The sequence below is a fragment of the Lithobates pipiens genome, unplaced genomic scaffold (assembly GCF_037356315.1).
Source record: "Lithobates pipiens isolate NorthernLeopardFrog02 unplaced genomic scaffold, aLitPip1_a1.2 Scaffold_10, whole genome shotgun sequence".
In the NCBI taxonomy this organism is placed as follows: Eukaryota; Metazoa; Chordata; class Amphibia; order Anura; family Ranidae; genus Lithobates; species Lithobates pipiens.
In genome coordinates this window covers 110,654,870-110,673,768 of record NW_027507686.1, presented here as the reverse complement: position 1 = coordinate 110,673,768, position 18,899 = coordinate 110,654,870, and the positions used below count along the sequence as shown (strand labels likewise).

At 46.3% G+C, this 18,899-nt stretch overlaps 1 protein-coding gene across 3 annotated transcripts in view; it reads right to left on the bottom strand.

Moving 5' to 3' along the window:
* The window catches only part of NFATC3 (nuclear factor of activated T cells 3), a 915,828-nt gene that overhangs the window by 148,305 nt on the left and 748,624 nt on the right, over positions 1-18,899 (bottom strand). For 2 of the 3 annotated variants that reach the window (XM_077457371.1, XM_077457378.1), the window contains exon 8: positions 9,081-9,207. The exons of the other annotated variant lie outside the window; for it this stretch is intronic. In XM_077457371.1, coding sequence (XP_077313497.1) covers positions 9,081-9,207 — 127 coding nt within the window. The remainder of the gene's footprint in view (positions 1-9,080; positions 9,208-18,899) is intronic. 3 annotated transcript variants of the gene reach the window in all.

Here is an 18,899-nt window from a genome sequence, read left to right as displayed (position 1 = left end):
GAGCCAATCGTCCCAACCTCATGCATTGTTGCTCATTCTATCACCATGGAGTCAAAAATTCCTCCTGGCAAGACCTTCGCCCCCACTGAGCTAAGATCCTCAGTTGGGGACATGATTCCAAGGTGGCAGGTCATGCTGGGTTCCTCCTATCCTTCCTGCTTGTCAGTCGTCACTACAGGTGGTCTAATCTCTGCTTGGATGTCAAAGACTACGTTAAGGCTTGTCATGTCTGTGCTCAGTCTAAATCCTCCACACAAGCCCTTGCTGGTTTTCTCATGCCCTTGCCCATTCCTGAGGAGCCCTGGTCTCACATTGCCATGGATTTTTTCACCAATCTCCCACGGTCATTTGGGCGGTAATCGATCGGTTCTCCAAGATGGCTCATTTTGTTCCTCTTCCTGGTCTTCCTTCTGCTCCTGCCTTGGTTCCCATTTTTGTTCGAGAAATGTTCTGCCTTCATGGGGTTCGTTCTCATATTGTTTCCGACAATGCCGTTCAATTTACTTCTTGTTTTTGGAGAGCCTTTTGCAAATCTCTCAATATTGTCTTGGATTTTTCCTCTTCTTAGCACCTTCAAGCCAATGGACAGTCATGTAAATACCAGTATTCAGAAGACACCCTTTTTCACAGTTTATGGAAAACACACTCAACTCCCTCTTCCCATGCCCTGTTCTGCAGATATTCCAGCTTTGGCTATGGCTCAGGAGTCTTTCAATTCTATTTGGGGTGACGTAAGGAGGGGGGGTACTGTCATGGTTATGCCGTAATGTTTGTCTGTCAGCTTTACTCTCCATGTGTTCAGATTAGGAGGCCAGCCACTCTCACCTGGCTGCTTAATTAATCTCTCCTCAAAGCGTGGCTCCATCCCAGTCCCTATCAGGGAACTCTATATTAACCTGGGCACTGCAAGCCAGCTCTGCTGATCAATATTGTGTGTTTTGGCTTCTGTGTGCTCATTGCTCTGAGTCCTACATATGATCCTGTTTATCAACCCTGGCTTGTTCTCAACTGTCCCCGTGTGCTTCATATCCCAACCTTTTTTTTAACAGAGACGTTTATTTAACAAATCAGCATTACAATATATTCAGCATTCGACATTCAAGTATTCCTTTGTTACAAAGTCAGTTAGTACATTCATACCAGATACTGGCATCTTATAGGTCCATATAGCCAGTTTCCTAACATTCCTCTACAAGTGAAATCCCGATGTTAGCTTCCAGTTCCCACCTATTGCTCTTAGAGCAGTCGAACGCTCTCCCCTCGGGTGAAGGAGAACCCCACCCCCCTCTCTGCCACAAGAAGTTTATTCCTCTCCAGTGGTCTCTACAGTGGCATAGTCGAAGGTTGTCCATTGTGGGGGCGCAATACACCCCCAACCAGATGGTCCCCCTACCCTCTGGCCACTCAACCCCGCGTGCCCACCCATTCCGACCATACCTTGTCAAACTTAGCTGGGCACTGCTCTGGTATGTGAGTTTGTAGAGGGGGAGTACCGAATCTATAGCCTTTTTCCAGGATGTGAGGGTGGGGGGTTCAGCTGACTACCATGGCCACCAGTGGTACCCTAGATCGCCCCATATCGCTGAGTTTCTCTGCCACTCCCTCGTAGTATGTTCGGAGCCTGGAGCAGGCCCAAAACCATATGCCAGAATGTCCCCTCCTCAGGACTGCATCTGGGACAGTTTGGATCTAAGTTGGGGTATATTCTGGTCAGTCTTTGTGGGGTAAAGTATGCACCATGTATAAATTTAAGCTGAATAAATCTGTCTTTGGCAGCTATCATACAGGGGATGAAGGTGGTCAGACAGTTCTCCCATTCATCCTCCCCTACTGCTGGTATGTCCTCCTTCCATTTGTCCATATTACGGGTGGGTTTAGCGTCATGGGCTACTGTGAGATATAGCTATAGCGTGGAAAGGGGTTTCCCCATCTCACTTGAAGTTAGTAGTCACTCAACCGAGTCTGGCTCCAGAGTTAGTGTGTCAAGGAACTGAGCCCTCATTGCATGTCTCAGTTGCCAGTACTGAAACTCAAAGAAGTTAGGTATGGAGTACTGTCTTTTCATTTCATTAAAGGACATAATTTCCCAGTTCACCATGACATGCTTAAGGGCAGTGATCCCCCACTTAGCCCAGTGTGTTGGATCCGGTATATCACAGAGGTGAGGTAGTGTAGGATTTCCCTACAGTGGAGTGTGTGGGGAGATACAGTTGGGTTTAGCATAAATAGCCCTGGCTTCCCTCCATGCTCTAATAGTTGTCTTCAAGAGATGGGGAGCTTTCAGTACCCGGTAGACCAAATTGCTCAGGGCCGCATACGATCCCAAAATAGCAGCCTCCAGGCTTACAGCTATATTCTGCCTGGGCTGGGAGAACCACCAGCATACTGTGACCAGGATGGCCACCCAGTAGTAGATTAAGAAGTTGGGGAGAGCCAGGCCTCCACTTGATAGGGGAAGATATAGTATCTGTTTTGACACCCTAGGTGGCCTCCCAGCCCAGATGAATGAGGCCATCACGCCTTCCAAGACTTAGGTGTTCAAGACGGGGTGTTTCGAAAAAAAATTATAAAAACTTGGGGAGGAACACAATTTTTAGTAGGTTGACTCTGCCCACCGGGGTGAGCGGGAGGGTGCGCCAAGCTGTACATCTGATGGTAAGATGGGACAGAAGAGGCTGTACGTTCTTATCTATAAAGTCGCGTGTAGTGTTGCTGAACTGAATTCCCAGATAGGCAAATTCCTACATCCACTTCCGGTTTCTCCCTGTGGAAGCGAGGGGTGCAGTGGAAACAAAACTGACTTACCCCAATTTATACAAATGCCAGAGAATCGGCCGAATTCCTCAAATAGGTCCAATGACCTCCGTAGTGACTGGGAAGCATCCGCAAGGTAAAGTAGGGTGTCGTCGGCGTATAAGGACACCTTTTCCTCTAATGCACCTACCTCTATGCCCCTCACCCCTGGACCGGCCCTCAAATCAATGGCCAGGGTTTCCACCGCCAGAGCAATATTCTGGGCGATAGTGGGCAGCTCTGCCGGGTGCCTCTGCCCAGGGGAAAGTTTTCAGAAAGTGTATAATTTGTGCGGATCTTCGCTTTGGGGTTTGCATATAGCATTTTTAGCCATGTCATACATTTTGGCCCAAAGCAAAATTTCGAAAGGACCCCCCACAGATATCCCCACTCCACCGAGTCTTGGTATTGATATAGGCTTTTTCGGCATGAAGCGACGCCACTACTCCCACCAACCTGTCCATGTGTGTGAAAAGCCTTCTAATGTTGATGTCTGTTCCTCTTCCTGGCATGAACCCAGTTTGATCTGGATGGACTAGGGTAGTTATAACCGTGTTGAGTCTGTTAGCCAGCAATTAAGCTAGGAGTTTCGCGTCCACATTGATCAAGGAGATGGGGCAGTATGAGGCGCATAGGGTTGGATCTTTGCCTGGTTTGGGGATCACAACTATCACTGCCTCGCTCAGAGTCTGGGAGTTTTTTCAGCTTCTGAGCCTCCGAGAGCATTGCGTGCAAGGCTCCCGTCAGCTCCTCAGCGTACTGTTTGTAGAACTTGACCGGTATGCCATCAGGTCCTGGGGACTTACCAGATTGAGCTTTAAACATTTCATCAGTGGTTATGGGGGCGTCAAGCATTTCACAGTTTTTTGCCGTCAATTGGGTCTAGATAGGAAGGTCATCAGTGGTGTAGGCTGCCCTAGAGCTGTAGAGGTTTCTGTAGAAGGAGACAAAACAGTCATTTATCTCTTCAGGGGCATAAAGCAGGTTTCCACCAGGTCCCTGTATAGACGACACACTCATCCCCTCATCTGTTCACGTGAAAGTCAGGCCAATAGTTTCCCGGATATTCCCCCCCCGTTCAAAAATGCGGAGTGATTGGGCAAGCAGTCGATTCTGTGTGAGGGTGGTGCGAATACGAACAACCTCCCCAGTCAGGGACTGGAGTGTGTCAGTCTCTAGGGTCCTTGGTTCTGATGAATTGTTCTTCCTGCAAGTCCACCTTCTTTTGAGCACTGGTCAGGTCGGCTCTCCCCTCCCTAAGAACCCTAGCTATAATTGCCGGATCAGTCCCCCTAGTGTATGCCTTGAAGGTATCCCGTCGGTTGCACCGGCCGAGCCCGAGTTCACTTCCCAGTATTCCTGTAGTGCCCCTCCAAAGTGGCCGTCCACTGCCTCGTCCAACACCCAGAACCTAGACAGGTGCCACAGAGTATTCTCTGGGGCTGACGTAAGGTTCATGGTCAGGAGAAGCAGAGTGTGGTCAGATATGCCCCTGGGAAGTATCTTTATGTCCTTCAGTCGTGACTGAGCCAGGCCTCCTAGATATGCCAGGACGATTCTAGAGAAGGATCTGTGAGATGCGGAGTGACAGGTGTATGCCCTGAAGTGAGGATTCCTCCAGCGCCAGACATCCGTCAGGCCATAGAGCTCTGCCCACTCTCGCAGTCCCGAGTGAGAGTGCCCACCCGTCGACATCCTATCCATGTCCAAATCTGGAACCATGTTAAAGTCTCCCTGAAGTATCATGTTGTCATTAGCTAACTCTGCAATTTTAGAGGTGATCTGGTTTAGAAGAGCCATTGAAGCTAGGGGGCAAATACAATCCTGCTATAACCCATTTCATATTATGCATCTGTGCGTGTATTAATACATATCTGCCCTCCGAGTCCAATACCAAGTCTAGCAGCTTGAAGGTGAGGGACTTGCGGACCAAGATGCTAATGCCCCTTGCAAAATTTGAGTGTGTGGAGTGGTAGTCGTATCCAATCCATGGCTTTTTTAGGGCCAATGTTTTACTACCCACTAGGTGTGTTTCCTGAAGGATACAGATGTGAGGGCTATGGGCGTTAATGAACTGAAAGACCAGTGATCTCTTAACCGGGGAATTTAAGCCCCTGTTGTTCCAGGATAGTATGTTAAGGGAAGCCATGCCTGCGAAAGGAATTGCAAGATAGGAGAGACAACCTCCCCCCAAGACCGCCAGGGGGACCTGAAGGAGGCAGTAGGAGTAGAGATACATTGTTGACATTTGTAAAAACAGATGTCGAACAGCAGTAATTGCAGAATATACACACAAGAATATTTTTTTAACCCAGGGTTTAACCATAACCCCTAATTTTAGGAAAACTTTCTTCCAAAAAAAAAAATTAAACCTAATCCCAGAAAGGGAAAAACTGTCCCGTTGGGGCAAAATTCTCCACCCCCCACGCAAACTCAACCCCCCGAGCATTTCCTGGGGGTCAAACTGTAGTCTGAGCGGCTCCTTAGTATGAGATATCTGCTTGCTCAATGTGACAAACTGTAAGGGACTTAGGTTTACAAAGGGAGAAAAATTCTGAAATGTGTCCCTTCAGTAAATTGGTAGTCAGGAGAAAGCTGCAAATTTTCGCTCCTCTATGCTTATTTTCCCCAATCCTATGTCTTTGTCAGGGGCACTTAACATGTGTACCCGCAGTAGGGGAGATAACTTCCTGTCAATTCTCATCAACCCATGCCTAGGCCTGGATAAAGCTCATCGTATATAAGGGTGTCGTGTGTTACATACCATGTGACCGATCAACAGGCCGGTGGCAGAGAATCCAGCCAGGTGGATGCCTCTCTGTGAGTGTTGAAGAAGTGGGTTGACTTTCCATCCTGGATCCTTAAACGGACTGGGAAGAGGATGTTGCATGGTCTCAGTGCCGCCTTGACATGATCGAAAGATTTCCTGAGCTTTTGGGTCTCTACCGAATAGTCTGGGAAAATCATCAACTTGGCATTCTGATAGCGGAGATCTCCAATGATCCTAGATGTCCCTGAAGTTGAGGAGATGGGGAATGAAGGTTTGCAGGGGGAGGGGATCCTGGAGGCCCTGGCTTCGGAGGTATGCAGTGTGACCTTTCCACCGCATAGTGGGGTGACACGTAGCCTACCTTCTACAAAGGATGTGGGGTTGTTATCCTCCACTCCCTCCGCAGGCCGACAATGCATAGATTGTTACACCGATTCCCATTTTCGGCATCCTCTAATCTGTACTCCAGGGCTTTCACTTTAGTTTGAAGGGTGCGGGGTGCAGCTCCATGTTCCGCAACTGTATCTTCAGTATTGCTCACCCTTTGCTCTGTCTCTGCGACTCTTGACTTGAGTTTGTCTAGATCCTGGCGTATCAGGCCCACATCCATCTGTACCGCCTCTATTTCTGCTGTTGAGGTGGATTGGCAAGTTGCAATGGCTGTCATGACGTCCGCCAGCCAGGGTGGGTGGGAATCGGACGATTCCATAGGGTCTGTCTGTGAGGTTTTGTGTGTGCTTCAGGTAATACGGACCTCAATTTGGGGCTCGGAGGGCGTTGGGGGGGGGGGGGGGTTGTGTTGGAAATGTCAATCGTTTGCCCCCTTTGTTAAATTTGGCAGCTGAACTCCGGCGTCTCATTCAGATGCCTTGAGCCCCCACAATAAGCTGTTTGCCCTGGGTGGTGTGGGGGATAAAACATAGAGGCCAAGAGGTCCCCGGGTCCCTCATGTGGGATAGGGACACCCTGTCAGTCTTTTCCCCCTTGCCAGCAGTCTCTGTGATGCTGTGGCCCCCCACTCCAAGTGCCCAAGGCATGTCTGGAAAGGCCGGTCTCTCTGCGGCCTACCTACACACATGGGGATTGGAGGGCAGCTGCACCACCCCCTGGCGTGCTGCGCTGGATACCCGCTTCCTGAACAAGAGTCTCGGGGTGCCTCCTGTCCGGACAAAAGCCCGGGGTCCTCTAGGAAAGTCTGTGGCTGCAGCCTAGCTGCTCAGGGGGTCCGGGAGAGGCCTCGGGTTGTGCTTACCGGTTCTCAGCCTCTGAGGGCCTTCTCCCTTCCCCTGCTTGTTGGGTTGGGTCCAGTTGCATGTTTGGGGAGGTCCATCCCGTTCTGATCTGGAGCGCCAAGGCCCGCCAGGAAAGGCCGCGGCTTCGGCCTATCGGTAAGAGGGAGGCCTGAGCGTGTGAGGGGGTCCGCTGGCAGCGTGGGTTTGCAGCCTCTCTCCCTACTGGTGTCCGGGGGTTGCCCCTGTGTTTCCCCAGTCTGGAGTGGGGATCTGTGGTGGGATATCTGCCCTGGATCCAGATTTCTTATTTGAGAAAGAGCTTTGACGTGTTCCTTGACTATCCCTTTGCTTGTTGCCCTGACCTTGCATATCTCCTGACTATCCTTTGTTGTCGCAGTCTGCTGCCTCCTCTCTACCTTCCCGTACTCAACTGTTAGAGTGAGCCGGGAGACCCTGGGGGCCGTGACCTGGAGCCAGACAGCAGAGAAATCCATCCCCACCATCAGGGGCCCTGGTGAACACCCACTGGCTTTTAGATTCCGCATCCTGGGAAATCTCATGCTCTCCCAGTGTGATCCATGTTGGTGCTCCAGAGTACCTACTCTCCTGCACCACCCAGGGCCCCATCCGCAGCAGTCAGTCCAATACCTTGCGGTGCACTCCAGACCCCCACGGGGTGCATCTGTCACCTGGACTCAGGTGACCTGACAGCCTCCAGTGCTTCTTTACCCTTTTTTAGTCAAGGAACCTTTAAGAATTCTGCACACTCTAGGGGAACACCAGGAGGTGCGTCCGAGCACATGGACACTTTTTTTATGCATTCCCATGGATTGTGTTTGTTCAATGGGTTGCCCCATATGTGTGAAACAAGCAAAAAAAAATGCCCGCACAATTCCTAAAATCATGTGGAAGTGGAACCATGCCCTATAGTAGGTGAGAATGCATATGCATTTGCTAGATGAGTGGGGGTGCCATTAAGACTTAATGGCACCCATGTGTGTCTACAAAAGCCAGGACATTTTTCTGCGTGGTGGAAAAACACGCAATTTCTCACGCACGACACCTGGTGTGAACAATCCCTAAAATGTAATATGTGAAGCAAAGTTCAGTGCTCAGTAGGTTGTGATGCAAAGTTGTCTTTTACCTGTAAATATATGTGAGCAGTAGGTAACGGCAGGATGAAACAGTATGCAGTGGTATTGGCAGTCTGTGAGCAGTATTGGTAGCGGGAGTCCGTGAGCAGTATTGGTAGCTGGTGGGTTGGCATAAAGAATAAACCAGTGATTTTTCTTTCTTAAAAATAGTAGGCAACAAGGAGACCTAGGTAAACAAGTGTCCAAATCACTAGAGTGGCTTCATTTATGGCAGCCCGTGAGCGGTACTGGTAGTGGCAGCCCAAGAGCGTTATTGGTAGCAGCAGCCCGTGAGTGGCATTGGTAGTGGCAGCCCATAAGCGGCATTGGTAGCGGCAGCCCATGAGCGAACTGCTTTCATACTCTCCACCCTCCTTTCTTGCATATACTACCAGCTCTCATACCTTCTGCACTAATCTCCAGAACATGCTTAATTCATGGTCATACCCTTCTCTACTGCACATACGGCATGGTATCATACCCTCCACACTCATGCCTGTCATATATCCTCTGAATGCCTTTCCTGAAAATACTTCCGACAGTAAGATCCTCCACACTCCTCTCCTGCACATGCTGCCTGCTCTCATACCCTCCACACCTTTCTCCTACACATACTGACTGCTGTTAAACCCTCTGCATACCTCTAGTGCACATCTTACCCACTAAAGGAGTTGCATAACATTGTATTTTCCTCAACCTTCCCCAATCTGGAATGGTCACACTTTTGAGAATATATATATATATATATATAGTGATTCACTCCCACCGTGCAAGAGAAATGACTGCATAGAGATCAGCAGCGGACTTCAAATTGATCCACCGATATGTAACAGCAAAAACGAGGATGAGATCTCTGTGTGATGAAAAAAAAACGTCTTCAAAAGTCCATCTTCATACAAAATCCAATAAATTCAAATAACTTTATCTGATTTTGTATGAAGATGGGCTTTTAAAGTAAAATTGTTGCATCATACAGAGATCTCACTCTCGTTTTTGATATATTTCACTTTATTCTTTCTAAAGTATACACTGAATATACACTGGCAGAGTGTATATTTTACAAACTGTGGCAACCATGGCTGGAACATCATAACAACCAAAAACATATTAACATCACTCAAACTGACAAAAACTGTAGTTGTGGCACTCAACCTGGTGTGTAGTTAAACCTCTGGGATTGGCTTCGTTTCCTTTTACCATTGCAGAGATGAAAATGAACCTGGACTGTGGCTACAATTGATTTATTATGGTATGGTGGAATTTCAACAACAACTTCAGCCTGAAACAAAAAACAGTGTTTAGTAAAATAAAAATTTAATTTTAAAATCACATATAGCTTATCCATGTATATAAAAATGAATTACAAGGTGGGTTGGCATAAAGAATAAGATTCTTCTTTCTTAAAAACTCAAAAGTAAGCAACAAGGAGACCTAGGTAAACCTCTGCAAGTGGAAAATTCACTAGCAAGCTTCATTTATGGCAATTGGACCCACTAATGAGCCCCGACTGACTACCTCTTTCTACAATTCAGGACTCTGGTCCTTTTTTTATTTTACGAACCATAGTGCTTACAGTATTTACTATGTCATTACGTATAGTATTGTAGTACGTGTCAGAGTATTTCTGAAATTACAGTAGGGTGGATTTGATTTAAATCAAGTCAATTTAAATCATGATTTAAATCACTAGTAAAAAGGATTGATTTAAATCAACTCGATTTAACTCATCTTACAGACAATCTTGACAAATTGTCGGAAATATCGACCGTGGGTAAGCTCCATCAGACATTTTCTGTCGGAATTTCCGACAACAAAAATTTGAGAGCTGGATCTCAAATTTTCTGACAGTTAAATCCATTGTCGAAAATTCCAATCGTGTGTACACAAATTTAACACACAAAATTCCACGCATGCTCGGAATCAAGCAGAAGATCCACACTAGCTATTGAACTTCCTTTTTCTATTCCCATTGTACGTGTTGAATCTCACCGCTTTGTTGACGTTCTTAATTTCCGACAACATTTGTGTGACCGAGTGTACGCAAGACAAGTTTGAGCCAACATCCAAAGGAAAAAAAAATACACGGTTTTGTTGTCGGAATGTCCCATCGTCTGTATGCGGCATAACAGGCACTGCCATGATGGATCTGAAATAACAGTGTAAAATTGTGTGAATGCATCAATGCAGTGCATGTTATCTCAGCTTGTAGAGCTTGGAATCCCTGAATGAGTTTACCAAAATTGTAAATATTGCTGAATATATAGCCTCATGTTACATATCTAAGCTCAATTTCATGCTGAATAAACTAAATTATTAAAACTATTTTAGATAGATTTTTACTCCAAAAGCATTTTATTAAAATAAATTTGATAAAAAATGAAAAATATCCGATTTAAATAAAAAAAAATCTGATTTAAATAAAAAGAACAAAAAAAAAAAAAAAAAGACAGATTTTAAAAAAAATCTATTTTTATCCACCCTGTATTAAAGCATATAGATGAGATATGCACAATTAACCTTCAGATGAACTCAATATCACAGGGTCACATGAATATTTAGTAATCTTAGTCCCGTTGAAACATGAAAGCTGGTTTTGTAAAGTTGTGTACATGTCAATTAAATCCATGGACATGCGAAACTAAGAACAATAAAGAAATTTACTAACAAGAAACAAGTTTATTACTGAATCAAAAAACAGGAGAAAGAATAGGGATTTTAACGGTGCAAATAACAAAAAATATTAAACATAGTGGAATGGAATACAGAGTATTGTAATACAAATATTTATTAAATTTCAAGTTAAAATCAGTGGCAAATTATGCTTAAAAAATACTGGACTATACAATGCAGTGGTTGTTCTTATCAGACACACATAATCCCGACATGTTTCGCAATAGGTTGCTTCTTCAGGGGGTGTGTGAATGTTACAACGAAATCTAAACCAAAAATCAAAATAATATAGTAACAGGGTATATCACAAAATTGTATCGAAAAATTAATAAGTATGAGTGCAAGCATGAGAGGGAAAAAAAAAAAAAAAACACAAAATACACCCACCTTCGACCACTACATAGATGGCAAAGTAGAAAGATTGTCCACCTCAGGGGTTAACCACAGCCATGCTGGTTAGCAGGGGGCTAAAAAACCAACCCAAAGTAACTGATGAGAGAAAATGTACAATGAAAGGTAGAATTTTTGGAGATTTGAAATGATTAAATAAATATTGAATAAATGAATAAATAAGTAAGTATAGAGGTTGCTAGAATGAGTCAACCTAATGGGGTAAATACCCTCTTGAAAGATATAGTAAGAAAATATTTTTATTTCGATATGTTACTTACATGGGTTAAATGGGTGTGAAAATATGGGCGAGCAGTTAGAGATTCAACACTTAAAGAAGACGCACTTCCAACAAAGTATCAACTGAGCAACAGATCAAAAAAGAAAAAAGGGAAAAATTAGAATTAATAGGTAAATGAAATATAAAGGTATACACATACATATACATACACAGAAAAATATATGTGCACATATATATACGTATACACGCACGCGAACAGATAGACACAAAAGCACCCATTGGGAATTAGGAATGACACCCCAAAACATAGGGTTTTAGGCTAATGAGTAAATGCAGGGGTGATAAGAACCATCACAATGACCCGAATATATAAAGTCAGCATGACAAGACCTCAACCGAAAAGAGGGGAAGGTTAAGAGTGCATATAGGAGAAGTGCAAAAGCCTGCCAAGCAGGGCGGTGAAAACTCAGCAAGGAAAGAAAATGGATGCAGGCAATAGAGAGTATTATCTATGATGATGCAAAAGAATTGTGACAATTCACTTACTGAAAGGAGCAGAGTCTGAGGAATCAAGCGTCACCCTTGGCTGCAGCTAGCAAGGAATGACAGTGTCACGCTGGCTTTTTATAAGCCCCGCCATCAAGCCGGCGTCTGACGTAGCCGGCCGGATGCGGACAAAAGGAGCGCTAGTGCGCATGCTCACCAGTAGGACGAGACTAAGCAGGCCTACAAATCCCATAGTGCCTCAGGCTGGCGGGCGAGAAAGTAAGGGGACGGACAATGCCTTGATCGCAGCCCCTTATGGGGCGGGGCATGCAAGGACGTAACCACCTACCCGCCCGTCCACTCAGACACAGAGGGACAGAGAGACGATGGAGAGGGCTGGAAGGGGAGGGGTGGCCAAAATGTGGCCAATCTCTCCAACCGACCGGAGGGGAGCATTGCAGCGCTGAAAAGGGGCAGCAGCACTCAAGGCGCCTATGCCCCCGGGCGTCCGTGCGAACAGCATTGGTGGAGAAGCCAGAGAGGTGGATGGTCGCGGCGGGAAGAAAAAAAAAAAAGGGAAAGAAGAAAATCATAATTAAAAATGATAAATTATAAATGAATAAAATAGATGAATAAAAAAGAGAAGATTTCCCCCCCCCCCCCCCCCCCTGACACTGCACGTCATCATATTGCAGACAGTGATATAATATTATATTGTTGTTGTCACAGTTATTACAAATAGATCAATACATACATATTCCAAATTATACAGTAATACAATTAATGATAATGAAAAAAAAACAAAAAAAACACATATTCCCCACTTCGAAGGGCGGTCACCAGCATTAGAGGAGCGGGACAGAAATTCACAAAAACGGTTTAAAACTTAGGTTTTCATTAAAGCCAGGCGGAATTGTGGCTCTTAAATTGAAGATCCATTCAGCTTCATGCTGAAGTAGGATATTATCCACACTACCCCCTCTCGAATCTAGAGGAATATGCTCTAGTGCAGAGAAAGTAATGAATTTGGGATTAAAGGCATGGAAGAGGCCAACATGCCGACTAATGGCCGTCTCCATTCTCTTTTTAATAATGGGTTTAATATGATCCTTGATTCTAATACAGAATTGTCGCTTTGTTTTGCCTACATAAAATCCGCCACAGAGGCAACGGGCAAGATAAATAATGCCCTGTGTTTGGCATGTAACTCGGTGTCTAATGGAGTGCCATCTGCCATTTGGCAGTTTGAATTTAGTATGTGAGTTAACATAGCAACAAACGTCACAATTCCCACATGGGAAGGTACCATTGACTTCTTTTCTAGCATTCAAATTTACTTGTTCAAAATGACTGTGCACTAGTTTGTCTTTGAGAGAGGGAACTCTCTTAAAGGTGACTTCAGGGAAGTCTTTGATATATTTCTTAGTAGTGGGATCAGCTAAAAGAAGTGGCCAAAACTTATGTAGAATTTCCTTAAACTTGTGATGCTGATTAGAATAGCGGGTAATTATCCTAACCGATTGGTTTGTGTTAGAGCGTCGAGTAGAAAAAATAAGAGATGTTCTGGTTTTGGGTTTAACACGATTATAGGCTCGTTTCAGGCATTTATGGCTATAGCCTCTTTTTCTCAATCTTTGATAAAGATCATCAGCTGCTGATTGAAAATCAGAGTTTTTGCTACAGTTTCGCTTTAAGCGCAGATATTGGCTATAGGGAATACTATTGACCAAAGAAGTTGGGTGAAAACTTGTAGCGTGTAAAACCGTATTTCCGGCAGAGGGTTTCCTAAACAGGAAAGAGTTAAGTCTGCCTTCGTTATCCAAGGAGATGGTTAGATCCAGGAAATCAACTTTGGATTGACTGTATTGCATAGTAAATTTCAAGTTGAAATTATTAATAGAAATCAGTTCAAAAAAGTTTTTTAGTTCCGTTTCCGTGCCTGACCAGAAAAAAAGAACATCATCAATATAACGAAACCATGAAACGATTTTGTCCAAAAACGGTGACAAATCTTCTCTAAAAAAAGTTTCTTTTTCCCACCCCCCCAGGTACAGGTTAGCGTACGATGGGGCACATTTAGTCCCCATCGCAACCCCCTGTACCTTGAGGTAGTGGGTAGAATCAAACACGAAAACATTATGTTTCAAAATGTATTCAAGAAGGTCCATGACAAAGGCACTGTACTGTGAGAAGGAAGAACCTCTTTCAGAGAGAAACCTACGTACAACTTCAACTCCCTTGTCATGGGGAATTGTGTTGTAGAGGCTTTCAATGTCCAAGGCAACCAACCATGAGTTGGGAGGGAAAGACGTTCCTTCAATCATTCTTAAAAAATCAATTGCATCTTTTACGTAGGAGGATAGGGAAATAACGTGTGGACTTAGATAGCTATCAACTAATGAACTGGCATTTTCAGTTAAACATGAACATCCAGAAAAAATAGGACGTCCCGGAGGATTTGTTTGAGATTTATGAATTTTAGGTAATGCGTAGAAAGTTGGGATCTTTGGATCCTTGGTATTTAAACATTTCCATGTATTAGGGTCAATGACCCCTTGTTGGTATGCCTTGAAAATGAGGTTCACATAGATGTTTTGATAGTTTAAAGTTACAGTTTTGGAAATGGGATGATACCAGTTTCTATTAGACAATATATTTAAGTACATAGAGGTATATTGTGCAACATCCATGATAACCAAATTTCCGCCCTTGTCTGCGGGCTTAATAATTAAATTTGTATTGTTTTGTAGGGATTTGATAGCTGCTTTGTGTTGTAAAGAAAGGTTAGTAGATAAGGGTGATTGAAAAGACAGCTTCTCAATCTCCATAGTTGTTTGTTGTATGAAAGCCCAAATATTTGGGTTTGCATTGAGCAGAGGAAATGCTCTAGATTTACATTTAAAAGATTGGGGAGGGGGGAAGGAAACACCTGGGACTGACAGATCCGGAGCAAACATGGCTGCTGAATCGTCATCATCGGTGTTTCCTTCCTCCCATAGTTCCATCAGATTTCTAATAGCAAAATGTTCAGTTATATTCTCATATGGTTGAACACTATCATTTTTATTGAGACATATAGTAGCAGGTTTATCAAATATAACTCAGTACAACAATCTACAGGCAAAAAGATGTAAATCCTTAATAAGTTGAAATTTGGTGGTATTGAAATCCGGACAAAAGGTTAGTCCCAGTCTCAAGACCTCCAATTCAGGTTCAGATAACTTCTGTGACGATAGATTTATTATTGACAGCTCGTTTGTCGACGAATCAAAGTTACTCTGTATATAAGTATCATTTAAATCATGGGTGGGACCGAGTCCCTCCCTAAAAAAATAGGTGCCAATTTTAAATCTGCAGGTAGAGGAGTGCCCAGAGGCGAAATGATGACATTAGCAGTACTTACCGATGGATTGGCAGATTGCAAAGAAGTTATGGAGGAAGTTGCCTGAGCCAAAGGGGCTGTGCATTGATCTATCGTCGATTGTGTACCTCGAGGGCCCGAGGAAAGAGTGTGAGAAGGGTGAAACATAGTGAGTGTGCGTACGGGTGCTGGTTTAGATGAGAAAGGTGGTGCCCGACGAGAAAGCGGAGTGGGGAAACATTAGGAAAATTATCATTATTTCTAGTTGTACGTGAATTAGAGGGTCTAGTGAATTTAGGTTTGGGATGGGCCAAATTGTCCCTAACAAATTTATTTTCTTTAGTATGGATAATTTCTAAGGTGTATTTTTCAATATAGACTATATATAGCATGATGTCCTTGCTGTGCATTCAGTATGATCATGAACTCTCTGTACTGGATGGTCTAATTTCAAATTGGTATGAAGATCATGAATCTAGAATATCGAGTACGAAATTCCAGAAAAAGGAACAGGACCTTCAAGTCTATATTGAAAAATACTCCCCGGCCCTTTTGGATTAGGGGGCATACGGACACTCATGGCTCCCCCACTGGTCTAGTACCAGTCGGGGCGCCCGTTTTTGGTGAAGCTTCTGCGCGCAACTCCACTTTGTGGAGATGGGTCGTCTTGGCAGATTGTCCTGCCTGCATTCGGTCTCCTCTGTCTATTTGTAGACCTTGAAGACCGCTCCACGCTCTTCCCTGCCGACCGTTGTTAGCAACCGCTCTGTAGGCACATTTTTTCGCCTGCACAGCGGCATGTTGGGAAATGTAGTCCGGCCTTCGCTTCGCCGGCTCCCCACATGCGCATTGGCTCTCCTCGATTGTCCGCATCGAGCCGGTGACGTAAGGCCGCGTACACACGCGCGGACTGTTCGCCCAACCTTGTTCGGCAAACAGTTTGTCAAACAGTCCGCTCAAAATTTGCATGAGCGGACTTGCCCACACACGAGCGGACTGTTTGACGAACAAGGTTGGGCAAACAGTTCGCTCAACTTTTGAAATGAACGGACTCGCCCACGTAAGGCGGAGGCAAATCCGCCCATTTCGAGCGCGTGTACAGGTAGGCGGGGCCCGCGAAGGAGACGTCGCGGGCTCCGCCGCCTGGAATGGGCTTAAAGGGGAACCCCAACGCCGAAAAAAAATCGGCGTGGGGGTTCCCCCCAAGTCCACACCAGACCCTTGTCCGAGCACGCTACCCGGCCGGCCAGGAAAGGGGGGCGAGCGAGCGCGCCCCCCCTCCTGAGCCGTACCAGGCCGCGTGCCCTCAACATGGGGGGGTGCCTTGGGGAAGGGGGGGCCGCGCGGCCCCCCCACCCCAAAGCACCTTGTCCCCATGTTGATGAGGACAAGGGCCTCTTCCCGACAACCCTGGCCGTTGGTTGTCGGGGTCTGCGGGCGGGGGGCTTATCGGAATCCGGGAGCCCCCTTTAAGAAGGGGGCCCCCGGATACCGGCCCCCCACCCTATGTGAATGAGTATGGGGTACAATGTACCCCTACCCATTCACCTGTGAAATAAAGTACAAATAAAAACACAACACAGGGGGAAAAAATATTTTATTGCACAGCCGGGGGTCTTCCGTCTTCGGGGGTCTTCTCGCCGGACTCCTCCGCTATGTGTGTGTAGCTCTTTTGCCAGCGGAGGAGTCCGGCTTTCTTCCTCCCCGCCGCCGGCCTCTTCTCCCGACTTCGGGGGTCTTGTCCCCCTCTTCGGTTCTTCTGCCGGGCCACCGGACCAGGCGCGGTGGGACGCTGTGCGGTCACTTATATAGTGACAATGGGGCGGGGTCACATGGTATATGTCACATGGGTTGGTCACATGGGTTGATGTCACATGGGGACTATGACATCGTAAGGGGGCGGGGTCACCATGTGACATCAACCCATGTGACATATACCATGTGACCCCGCCCCATTGTCACTATATAAGTCACAGCGCAGGGCGGCTCTGGCATTCCGGCCGGAGGGAGCGACGTGTCAACATCGCCTGGAGAAGAACAAGAAGAACAAGAAGAAGAACACGAACGGAAGGCGGCGACGGCGACAGAAGACCGGGCCACCGCCTGTAAAAGAGCTACAAGAAGGCGCGGTGGCCCGGCAGAAGAACCGAAGGCGGCGACAGAAGAACGGAAGACGGCGACAGAAGACCGGGCCACCGGACCAGGCGCGGTGGCCCGGCAGAAGAACCGAAGAGGGGGACAAGACCCCCGAAGTCGGGAGAAGAGGCCGGCGGCGGGGAGGAAGAAAGCCGGACTCCTCCGCTGGCAAAAGAGCTACACACACATAGCGGAGGAGTCCGGCGAGAAGACCCCCGAAGACGGAAGACCCCCGGCTGTGCAATAAAATATTTTTTCCCCCTGTGTTGTGTTTTTATTTGTACTTTATTTCACAGGTGAATGGGTAGGGGTACATTGTACCCCATACTCATTCACATAGGGTGGGGGGCCGGTATCCGGGGGCCCCCTTCTTAAAGGGGGCTCCCGGATTCCGATAAGCCCCCTGCCCGCAGACCCCGACAACCAACGGCCAGGGTTGTCGGGAAGAGGCCCTTGTCCTCATCAACATGGGGACAAGGTGCTTTGGGGTGGGGTGGCCGCGCGGCCCCCCCCTTCCCCAAGGCACCCCCCATGTTGAGGGCACGCGGCCTGGTACGGCTCAGGAGGGGGGGCGCGCTCGCTCGCCCCCCTTTCCTGGCCGGCCGGGTAGCGTGCTCGGACAAGGGTCTGGTGTGGACTTGGGGGGAACCCCCACGCCGATTTTTTTCGGCGTTGGGGTTCCCCTTTAAGCCCATTCCAGGCGGCGGAGCCCGCGACGTCTCCTTCGCGGGCCCCGCCTACCTGTACACGCGCTCGAAATGGGCGGACTTTCCGAGCGGGAACAGTCCGCTCATTTCGAAAGTACAGCGGACAGGCCCACACACGGGCGGACTGTTCGCTCAAACACAGTTTCAGCGGACAGTTTTTCGGAATTTCCGAAAGACTTTGTCCGTCCAACTGTCCGCTGAAACTGTCCGCTGAAAGCCCACACACGAGCGGACTGTCCGCCCAAACACTGTTCAGCGGACAAGGTTGGGCGAACAGTCCGCCCGTGTGTACGCGGCCTAAGACGCCGGCTCGATGGATGGGGGATATTTAAACGGCGACTTTTCCTGTATCAGCGTACACACAAACCCCTTATGATTTTTGGCAGTGTCGATGTTGATTCGCCCTTCCGGTCTGTATGTATCTTTTCTACTAGTTTGTTTGGACACAGTGCTGTATCACTGTCATTGTACTTTACACTTATACTTCTTATTTGTTGCAATCTTTTTGCTGTCCCTTAGGAAGCTACTGTCTCCAGGGGCAGCGTCTTTGATTTACTTGCCTGTTTGCTGACCGTATACTTTTCTGGTCCACTACCTTCTGCGAACAGTTTGTTCCAATGTTGATACATTCTCGTTTGTTATTACAATCTACATACTAGGTGTAAGTACATTCCCTATATTTATTTTTACTCATTTATCATGAGTTTTCTCTTCAGTTAGCTTTGTACTTATTATACTCTCACTTTATCTGTGACTTTAGATATTATCAATTCCCATTGTTCATTTTTCTTTCTATAATTGGATGGTCCTCAGCTTTTATATGCTCATGCCCCTATCTTCCTCATATAATTGAGGTTAGTGTTCCTTGTTTAAATACTAATGATATTATTTTTATCTTAATCTGGCCATGCCTAATTATCCCTTGTCTTCATATTTATATTTTGGTACCTATTTATATTACCATTCATTCCCATTCCCCT